At 43.3% G+C, this 10,739-nt stretch overlaps 1 protein-coding gene across 1 annotated transcript in view; it reads left to right on the top strand.

Annotated features, from left to right (window-relative positions):
* lyst (lysosomal trafficking regulator) overlaps positions 1–9,215 on the top strand; it is a gene marked incomplete at its 3' end in the record, with an annotated part of 37,939 nt that extends 28,724 nt beyond the window's left edge. Inside the window, exons 34-52 of the mRNA XM_083897753.1 lie at positions 477–622; positions 705–801; positions 1,048–1,109; positions 1,299–1,354; positions 1,447–1,599; positions 2,765–3,009; positions 3,543–3,609; positions 3,701–3,857; positions 4,398–4,538; positions 4,651–4,868; positions 4,962–5,192; positions 5,320–5,509; positions 5,599–5,735; positions 6,788–6,886; positions 8,018–8,157; positions 8,263–8,360; positions 8,445–8,601; positions 8,919–8,990; positions 9,077–9,215. Of these exons, the coding sequence (XP_083753879.1) occupies positions 477–622; positions 705–801; positions 1,048–1,109; positions 1,299–1,354; positions 1,447–1,599; positions 2,765–3,009; positions 3,543–3,609; positions 3,701–3,857; positions 4,398–4,538; positions 4,651–4,868; positions 4,962–5,192; positions 5,320–5,509; positions 5,599–5,735; positions 6,788–6,886; positions 8,018–8,157; positions 8,263–8,360; positions 8,445–8,601; positions 8,919–8,990; positions 9,077–9,215 (2,605 nt within the window). The remainder of the gene's footprint in view (positions 1–476; positions 623–704; positions 802–1,047; positions 1,110–1,298; positions 1,355–1,446; positions 1,600–2,764; positions 3,010–3,542; positions 3,610–3,700; positions 3,858–4,397; positions 4,539–4,650; positions 4,869–4,961; positions 5,193–5,319; positions 5,510–5,598; positions 5,736–6,787; positions 6,887–8,017; positions 8,158–8,262; positions 8,361–8,444; positions 8,602–8,918; positions 8,991–9,076) is intronic.
* Between the last annotated feature and the right edge of the window lie 1,524 nt (positions 9,216–10,739).

Consider the following 10,739-nt stretch of genomic DNA (forward strand, 5'->3'; position numbering starts at 1 on the left):
TATTATACATTTAAATCCTGTGGCTGTAGCACATTTGCAGTTCTGTCAGGCAAATGCTGCTTACAGCAAAAAAGCTTTAACTGCATTTCATCCCATACTTAATGGCGCAACCTTATTTAAGCCAAAATGGATTTAAATTAAATGGTATCATAATCATTGTAAATTATTAATATATGTATTTTGTATCTTCATTTTTGGAGCCCACCTTTCACTATTTGTGAGTGATCATCATTAGTAGCACATTGATATTAATGACCATGTGAAATTTTAGCAGCAGTGATCAATAATCTAGTGATAACACTGGATACTGTAATTGCTAAAAATAGATTTTAGCTTTCTACACAGTGAGCTTGTAGAATATAGATTATCCAATGTTATAAAATATTAAAGATATGATTCCTCACCAATATTTATGGCCATGCTGTCAGTTTCATATGAATAGACAGTCTCACAGATAGCATTGACGTCTGTTTCAGTGCGGTTTGGTACGACCAGACATCGTACCCAACGTCTTGGCAGCTGGACCCCACTGAAGGGCCGAACCGGGAGCGCCGGCGATTACAGAGATGCTACCTCACCATCCCCAACAAATACCTGCTCAAAGACAGACGGAAGTCTGAAGGTGAAGGTCCCCTTTCTGGTGAAATTCTGTGTAGTGGCAGTATATTTGTTTTCACTAAATCTGACCTTCATGTCTTATTTAGACACCATGACGCCACCACTGTCCTTCCTGTTTGAGGATAAGACTCACTCCTCCTTTTCATCCACTGTCAAAGACAAAGCCACCAGTGAGCCCATCAGGTATAACTTTGTTCCTCACTCTCTCTGCATGTCTGTAACCTGAGTAAAGATTACGTATGTCCATCTCAGGAATTCAGCGTGATCTGAAGACAGATCTAAAGAAGGCAACTGTGTCAAAGTTACATATAAAGTTCCTTGTGTTTCTATTTTTTGTGTTTATGTCTGATTACTGAATGTATGTAGTCTATGTTTTATTCAGATAAATTCAGTGAATTTCTTGTTTGAAGAATGTCTTTTTGTCCTTAGGTTCACTCGGCGGTGCATTAGTGTCGCGCCCTCCAGAGAGACAGTGGGGGAGCTACTTCTGGGTAAGTCACTGACTGTCATTCACAGCTGCTCCATGCATAATACACTTAATGACTCAGGAAGTCAAAAATGCACAAAGAGTAATGTGCTCTCTCTTTCTCTTTGAGGCATGAGGGATATTTCTCTGGCATTACACACAAAGTGTGTGTTTGTTTAATTCAGTGGTGGATGCTTTTGTTTGTTCTTCACAGGAAAGTCTGGGATGTACTTTGTGGAAGACAATGCTGCTGATGCTCATGACAACCAGGTAATGCCAGACTGTTGTTCATGCTTTTGTGTCTTCACCAAAAGACATTTTGCTATGTTATGTGCGTTATGTGAACTCCTGTGTTTGCACAGAGCCTTCATGGGGAGACTGAGGCTCCTTCTTTCTCCTGGACGTATGAGGAGATCAAGGAGGTACACAAGCGCTGGTGGCAGCTAAGAGACAATGCTGTGGAGATATTCCTCACCAATGGCAGGACCCTGCTGTTAGCCTTTGACAATACCAAGGTGAGTCACATAGAATAAAAATGAAGGATACCACGTTGTCAGTGGAAGGTTGCTCATGCAAGAATGAAATGCTGAAATGAATGCTAACATAGCTCGTGACAGGCATACAGCAGATCCTCTAGTGTTACTTAAATTATTTCATTTTATTATAACAAAGAACTGACTGGGCTTATCATAAATACTAGACTACCCAGGAGATCAGTGGAGCAAAATTAAATCTGTGTTTCATTTGAATATTAAAATGTTGCCTCGCAGAATGGACTGTGATAAAAATGAGAAGAAGGGGACCACTGATGCTCAAAGAAAAAGATGTATGAATTGACAAAATGCAGCTTGAAAAAATAATCTTTGTTGGGAGGGTTTACTGTCGCCTCTTTATTATTCTGTCCCTGATGCCTCTCGAGCTCTGTGGTATTCTGTGCCAGGATTCAATCATGATCATATCAGAGGCAAAACCACTGTTCTCTGTAAGGTGATAACTATCATTATCTTACACTGCTTTTTATTTAAATATGAAAAGAAATCTATTGTGTGCTGGGGAGACTTGCTTTTGTGAAAACCAATAGTTTTCCTAAGCAGAAAAGTCCAAATCTGTTGTCCTCATATCGTCTGTGGACAAAGTTACAAAATCACCATGTAGGGTTGGACAGTATACCATCCATTTGTCCATGTGATGGAAAGCCGGAGTTGGATGGTATATATTATTCCAATATATTTACAAAAATGGTACTGAATTGCACACTGTCATCTATATCATCACTATAAAGCTGTGCTTACATTTACATTTTTTCATAGAAGAGGAGAGCAGAGTATTCTCTGTCAGGGTGAGCAAAGCACAGTGGGAGTGAGCGCTGAAGTATTTTGACCAGAGCGTGACAAAAAGATCTCTAGCTCCAATATCGCTCATAACAACTACTTTTTTTTTCCTCCTTCTTTTCCTGTCACTGTTTATCGCCCAGTCTTATGACCATGTTGAGCATCTTGTGCATTTATTATGTCTTGTCTTTATAAATTAAACCATCAGTTGCTGCTTCTAAACACTGAGCTCAAATTATTAGTGGTGCATTAAACTGGGTAACACTTAAGTAAATGTCATTATTTTTGGGAGTTTATACTTTTAACCTAGAACTGGAAATAATCTCAATTATATACATTCTCGCCTTAGTTCCGTGACGACGTCTACCACAACATCCTGACCTCTGATCTGCCCAACCTGCTGGAGCACGGCAACATCACGGCACTCACACAGCTGTGGGGCTCCAGTCAGATCACCAACTTTGAGTACCTCACACATCTCAACAAGCACGCAGGGCGCTCCTTCAACGACCTCATGCAGTACCCTGTGTTTCCCTTTATCCTGCGAGATTACACCAGTGAGACGCTTGACCTACAGGACCCGAGCATCTACAGGTGCTGGAGAGTTAAAGCTCTCTTTGTGTTTTCAAAGGAGTTTCTGAAATAGTGGAACCAGTCTGTCTGACATCAACAACCATGCCACGTTCAAAGCATAGTCTGGATATAAAAAGTGGACATAGTCACGAGGAGCCAGCAGGAGTTAATGGTCTCAATTGTGAATTTCTGGTCTTATGTTACCATTTAGAGGGAAACGGACAATTAAGCAAGCCACATTTTAGTGGACACCATTATGGTTAACAGCTGGTATCATCGAGTAAGTGCCTGGATGTCATTACCCGTTGCCACTTGGTTCAAAGTCACTTAAATCACCTTTCTTCCCCATTTTGAGGTTTGGTTTCAACTTCAGCAGGTCATCTTGACCATGTCTACTTGCCTAAATCCATAAAGTTAATAAAATATTTGCATTGGAATGCAGTTAAATTTAAAGTGGTGTACTTTATAAAATGGCCTGTGAGTGTATATTTGCACCTCCTCTTCCTGTACAAAACCATGGTTTGTTAATGCTTTCCTTCTACTTTGCCATGCAGGAATTTGAGTAAACCCATTGCAGTCCAGTCAAAAGAAAAAGAGGATCGATACGTGGACAATTACAGGGTGAGTTCCTGTCATACCATAGCATGTGTTACTTTTAGTTTTTTCCATGATGCAGTAAGAAAAGACACTGACACATAATCTTGTTTTGCAGTACTTGGAGGAGGAGTACAAGAAGGGCATTCGTGAGGATGATCCCATGCCGCCTGTCCAGCCTTACCATTACGGCTCACACTACTCCAACAGTGGCACTGTGCTGCACTTCCTGGTCCGGATGCCTCCGTTCACCAAGATGTTCCTTGCCTACCAGGGTGAGTCACACATTGATGTTTCCTGAAAGTTAAGTGAGTAAAGCCTGGATAGTCCAACTGCATAGGTTTTTTTTTTACTTTCAACAAGCAAATGTACTGTTAATTGACTGGAAATGCGTGGCTCTTTAGCAGCAGATAATTATCATACAGCTCCAAAAAGCTTTTATCCCTGAGTCCCAACTGTGTACTTTACACTGACTGCTTCATCTCATTTGATGCTCATGTTTTTAGTGCTAAGATTCTGGAAGCAAGCAGTATCCTGTGTTGCATTACATGCGTTAGCATTAAAGATTATTACACCTCTGTACTTTTCTCTGATCAGGTGGTCCCCTTCTCTCTTTTTTTTAATTCCCTCTATACATGTTAATTATTTTTGTCCATTCAATCCTCTCTGTACTCCTGCTCTGTGATCCTCTAAAGCACCTTTTTTGTGTGATTGTAAATGTATTCACCAAGCGTGCGTCTCTCTCTGGTCATGAAAGGGGATCTTTTTAATCAGTGAGTTGAATTTGTAATAAGATTGTCTTTGGCCTCAATCAGATCAGAGCTTTGATATCCCGGACCGGACGTTTCACTCCATGAACACGACGTGGCGACTGTCCTCCTATGAGTCCATGACTGATGTGAAAGAGCTCATCCCAGAGTTTTTCTACCTCCCAGAATTCTTAGTCAACAGAGAGGGTGATATATTTTTCCTGCTTTTAGTTATACCCTCAACCTTGATATCTACCTTTAGCTCCCTCATTCTTTTTTGTCACTGCTCATGAAATATTGTTTTTTTGTGCGAGAACAGGTTTTGATTTTGGAGTCCGTCAGAATGGCGAGAGGGTGAATCATGTGAATTTGCCACCCTGGGCTCGCAACGACCCACGTCTGTTCATCCTGATTCACAGACAAGCCCTAGAGTCTGACCAGGTCTCCCAGACTCTGTGTCAGTGGATCGATCTGGTGTTTGGGCTCAAGCAGAAAGGCAAAGCTGCTGTCCAGGCCATCAACGTCTTCCACCCTGCTGTAAGAATCTGTGCATCACCACGTTTGCTTTGAGCTAGTGAGAAAATACTGTTGTTGTTGTTGCTGACATTAGTTTTGTATTGCCTTTCACAGACCTATTTTGGCATGGATGTTTCGGCTGTAGAAGACCCAGTACAGCGACGGGCCCTGGAGACAATGATCAAAACATACGGACAGACGCCCAGGCAGCTCTTCAATGCCTCTCACATGAGCAGGGCCGGGCCAAAGCTCACGATTGATGGGGAGCTGCCAGCAGCCATGGGACTCCTGGTCCAGCTGGCCTTTAGAGAAACCAGAGAACAGACCAAAGAAATTGTTTGCCCGGTAATCCACTATGTAGTTGTGGTGATTCTAGCAGCCCACTGTTCAGTGAGGAATAATGTAACTCAATGGACTGTCTTAGAAATGATTTGCTGCTCACCTGGCAATTTCCACTTCCTTCTCCCCACAGAGCCCGCTACCGTGGATCAAAGGTCTGAAGTGGGGTGAGTATGTGGGCTCGCCCTCTGCTCCAGACCCAGTGGTGTGCTTTAGCCAGCCGCATGGGGAGAGGTTCGGATCCCTGTTGGCTCTTCCCACGCGAGCCATCTGCGGCTTGTCGCGCAAGTTCTGCCTCATGATGATTTACAGCAAGGAGCAAGGTAGGGAGGCCACCACTCAGCCACGAGGAAAGAAGTTTGTCCACAACGTGCTGCTGACTCCATTTATTCTTCATCTCCTTCTCTGGTAGGTGTGCGGAGCATGCACAGCACAGACATCCAGTGGTCAGCCATCTTGAGCTGGGGTTATGCAGACAACATACTGAGGCTGAAGAGCAAACAGAGCGAACCACCTATCAACTTTATTCAGTGCTCACAACTACACCAGGTAAGAAGCTCAGAAAAATACAGGGCGCCTGTTGGAGAAAGAGTAATAATACTACACATAAGATTAAGGATGGTAATCTCTTGGTAACCCATGATTCAATAAGATTGCAATTCACATGATCCATTATTAAATAATTTGATTATTTTGCATCTTGTCTTTTATTAACAACACCACATTTGTGAGGAAACTAGGAAAAGACTAAACCGTGACCATCTGACAGCAACTCGTACAGATTCAGTCTAGCACTAGAGGGGTTTCCCCGCACATATTTATGTCTATTTATACTTCATGCATCCGCAAAAATATTGAGAACTACAAAATTATTGAGATCATGTGATTCAGAACTGCATTATCTGAAACAGCAGGGAGAGACAGAATAAAGCATTGCAGTCATCAGCTTCTCTGTGCCTCTTCCCGCTGATGTTGAGTTGAACAGTATTTTTACCATTGTTTTCATGCATTTATTGAGAAATATTCAAAACAATGACATGACGAGGCCTACCTCAGAGCTACACACTTCCAATGAGTAATGATATGATAAACCTGTTTTTAAAGGCACAGTATGTAACCTTTACTGCAAGGGATGTCTCAATCAGAGCAACAGCAAAAGACCAAATTTGATGTCAGAAAGCAGAAGGGATCATGGGAATTGTTTTTGTATTGTTTTGAGATGTGTAAAGCAGTTGATATCACTGAATAATGGTCTGTTACCTTGAATGCAAATGCTTTTAAAGAATGTTCAAAATGTTTTGGCTAATGTAAGTACACAATTTTAGTCTTGTTGTTTCATGTTTATGTGTTACCTATTGCTTTTTTTAACTCTGTGACTTTTCCATGGCATCAGCACAAAGGAGCAGAGGCAAGTAGATACAGATGGCAGATATTTTCCTTACATTATTGATTTTTCTGCATCAGTTTGAAATCCCTCAAGAGATAATTGCATTGCTTCTAAGAATTGTTTCTTTCCCTCCCATTTATCCAATGAGCTTCCATGTTTCTCTCTCTTTTTCACGGTGTCCAAAATTCTCTCCCCCTCGTTCTCGCTCCTCTAGGTGACCAGTTGTGCCTGGGTGCCCGATAGCTGCCAGCTATTTACAGGTAGCAAGTGTGGAGTCATTACCGCCTACAGCAACCGCTTCACCAGCACCACGGTGGGTTTCCATGGCAACCTCTCCCTCTAACCTATCTCCTCCACATCAACGCCCAATCCACCGCCCACCTCCCGTCACCCCCACTCTCCTCTCCCCCTCTTTAGGCAGCTTCACTGTGCTCAAACGCTCAGCTTCATTAGTCACATCACAGTCGCCCTTGAAACACATTTCCACCGAGTCCACAAGTGGGATTAGGGGTCTGGGAGTTCAGCCATCAGAGAGGCTTTAGACTTTCATTGGTCGCCATCAACAGCTACATTTCCTGTTTCTCTGGTGCTGAAGGGCGTTTCAATGGCAATTGATAGAAAATCCTATAGGACATTGATTCATGGAGGGTTTTTTTTTTAGGAAATGGGGAAAATTAAGATAGCACATCCATGCTAACAATGTGAGTATTCAGGTGTGAATGACCCTGTTCAGACCTGGTATGAACATCATTCAATGCATTTTGAATGCATCCAATGTGGTTTGCATCCTCAGAATTAACAAAACAACAAAAAGAAAGAGAAGATTTGGAGGTGATTTGTTGACATGGGTTGCTTTTAAATAAATAAATAAATTCAATAAGTCCTTTATCAATCCCACATGTAACCCATCCTCTATTAGAAACCTTCCTAGAATTAGAAGCAGCGATACCTTGATGCGGTGCACCCCAGCCCCTCTTTAACTGGCAATGGTCCGGTTTCAAGTTACAGTTCGCTTTCCACTTGGCCACAGACTGGCCTACATGCATAAATGCTATCCCTCCTCAGGATGCGTTAAAGACAGAGGAACTCAAAGTCTTTTTTTCACTTATCAAAGCATATAAATAAATTAAATACATTTGCAGCCATTGATTATTTATGCAGTCTTATTTCAGGTTACATCATCTCCTTCTCTCTCAGTCACATGTACTGATACACTGACACACTGACAGCTGTCACATGACACAGTGTGGGTAATTGAAATCTGATCAAAAGTTGTCAAGGAGATGCATCCAGGACAGGATGCTAATGCCAATGAACTTTCACACTTAACACTGTCCAGATGTGATTTCCTAGAATTTCCCAGTACCAGGACATCTGCATTCTCTCTGTCTCTATGGGCTCTAATTTCTTGGATGTTTTTGATTTGAACCATGTCTGTCCGTAGCCTTCAGAGATGGAGGTAGAATCTCAGGTTCACCTGTATGGACACACGGGGGAAGTCACCAGTCTGTTCGTCTGCAAACCATACAGCATCCTCATCAGTGTCAGCCAAGACGGCACCTGTATCCTCTGGGACCTCAACAGGTCAGTATGTGTACGAAATGTCACGAAGAAATCCTCCTTTTTTTTTTTACATTTCTGCATAGACTCTGTGTTCATATGTGTGAGCTGTTCTGTGTGTGTTTTCAGGCTGTGTTATGTACAAAGCCTCACGGGACATAAAAGCCCAGTGACTGCTGTGTCTGCAAGTGAGACCACAGGTGACATCGCAACAGTTTGTGACTCAGGTGGGTGAAAAACGTCCCGTTGAACACAGTGTTCATTATTACAACTCCAGACCATCATCATCACTCATGTTTCTTTGTATTCAGTGGGCGGAGGCAGCGACCTGCGCCTGTGGACGGTGAACGGCGATCTGATCGGTCACGTCCACTGCAGAGAGATCATCTGCTCTGTGGCTTTCTCCAACCAGCCGGAGGGCGTGTCTGTCAACGTCATCGCCGGTGGGCTGGAGAATGGTGTCGTCAGGTAAGCCGAACATTTACTCTGTACAAAGATACAAACACACCTATTTGGGTGACCACAGTTTTCATTTTAATGCACTATGAACAAGTCTATGGTCCACATTTGAAGTTATAAGTGAAGTTATAAGTGAAGTTATGACTTCCTCTCTGCGTCATCAAATTTAGCATAAAAGCCTTTCCTAGTGGGTACGCTCACCATAATGACTTTGTTGGAGCCTTGCAAAAGACAGAGGCAACATAAACTTTGTTCTATTAAAGTGAGCACCTGTAAACATTGGAGATGAAGGACACGGCACATAGTGCATATTCTTTTTTTTCCAGGTTGTGGAGCACCTGGGATTTGAAACCAGTGCGAGAGATCACCTTTTCCAAGTCGAGCAAACCTGTCATCAGGTACAGTAACGGAGCCACAGCCATGCTCAATAACACCACTGCAAACATTTATACTGATGATTGCATTTTCTCCCCGTGTGCCTCAGCCTGACGTACTCGTGTGACGGTCACCACCTCTACACGGCCAACAGTGAGGGTACCGTGATGGCGTGGTGTAGACGGGACCAGCAGCGCATGAAGCTGCCCATGTTCTACTCCTTCCTTAGCAGCTACGCTGCAGGTTGACCGCGCGTCTGACATTTACTGACTGTCCACTTCTCAGCGGGGGGGGGGGGCTCCCTCTTCCTCCTCCCTTTCTTCCTCCTCTTCCTCAGGGGAGGACTTGTCAGCATGGCCTCAACCTCCCTCAACCCTCCTTGACTTTTAACTAAAGCCATCCCCAGCTAAGCGATTACTACTCCCAGCATCCAGAAGAGATGATATACAATAGTATTATATGTTTATGAATATATATATGTATATATTTATAAACATAATGCTGGGATGGATATTTGGTTGAGGCTGCAACAGACACTTTACACAAAATGTATTTGTGCGAGTATGTTTGGTCTTTTTCTCTTTTGTTAGTTTGTTTCCTATACTCTTGAGTTTCTGTTCCCTGTGCGGTGTACATTTTTTTTGTTGCTGTGTCCTGGTAAGCTGCTATGGTATGGCTAAAGTCAGATCGGAAGTGTTTGTGTCCGCCCCCGTCTCCCATTTCACTGTCACGCGGATCTCCCGCAGCGCGTCGTCTGACAAAGAGCTCGGTAAGAGTGTCCTGCTGACACTGCAGTAGTTGGTAGGGAGGGAAGGAAAGAAGGCGGGAGCCCGTCCTCGCGTCTGTCACCAGGAGACGACCTGCTCTGTGGGAGTGAGACGCCGCTGTGATGGGCTGTCTGCTCCACTCGCGTCTGAGCTCTCGTGTCGCGTCGCTGCATGACTGTGTATCTGCGCTCAGCGGAGGGAACGGGAGAACCTGGGAATGAAGTGTGCCTCGCCTTGGCTGTTCTGTCCTACTCCTGCATGCTAGGATGATGCTGACCTTGACCCTGTGACCTCTACTGTCATGGCACTCCTTTTTATTGATGCCCGTCTTTGCTGAACTCTCCCTTTACATCCAGATATGATTTATTTATTAGAAAAAAAAATCTTCCCTTCCTTTGTGTGTTACTGTCTGCTGCTCAAATGCACTAAAACCTTTCAGTCCTTCATCAAGCTCCAGAGAGCAGTTAACAAACAGCACTGGCTGCCTAAAGCTAGGAAAGATGCAGAGAAGACGATCCTGTAAACCTCGTCATCCTCACTGAAGCTTCATACCTGTGCAGCATTTAAGTGTCGATGCATGAGGTACGTATGCAGAGTTAATGTGTGGCGTTTAGCGTGATGCCTGTTTATGGGAGACGTGAGAACTGGATCTGCTTTTACGCTTTATTTTAACGTTAATGGGGAGATGGCAGAGAAAAGCAGCAACTAACCGAAACAGCTGCTCTGCCGTGTCAAAACACAGCTTTAGAAATATTCAAAACATGGCATTTTCTTCTTCTCATTCAGAAATGATGAAACATGATATGTGCTCTGCACCCTGAAAACACTTGCACTCTCCAGTGTTTTTTTTTTCTGCTGCCCCTGTTTCACAATCCGAACAATGCACAGATCATGTTCCAGTTCTCTCGTCGCTCCCTCTCCAAAACAGACACTGCTGTAGACGCTGACTCTGCATAAATATCTCACCTTCAAAACCAAAACTACTATACCTTAAAATAAACTTTG

This window comes from Microchirus variegatus (assembly GCF_963457635.1).
Source record: "Microchirus variegatus genome assembly, chromosome: 11".
NCBI classification, from domain to species: domain Eukaryota; kingdom Metazoa; phylum Chordata; class Actinopteri; order Pleuronectiformes; family Soleidae; genus Microchirus; species Microchirus variegatus.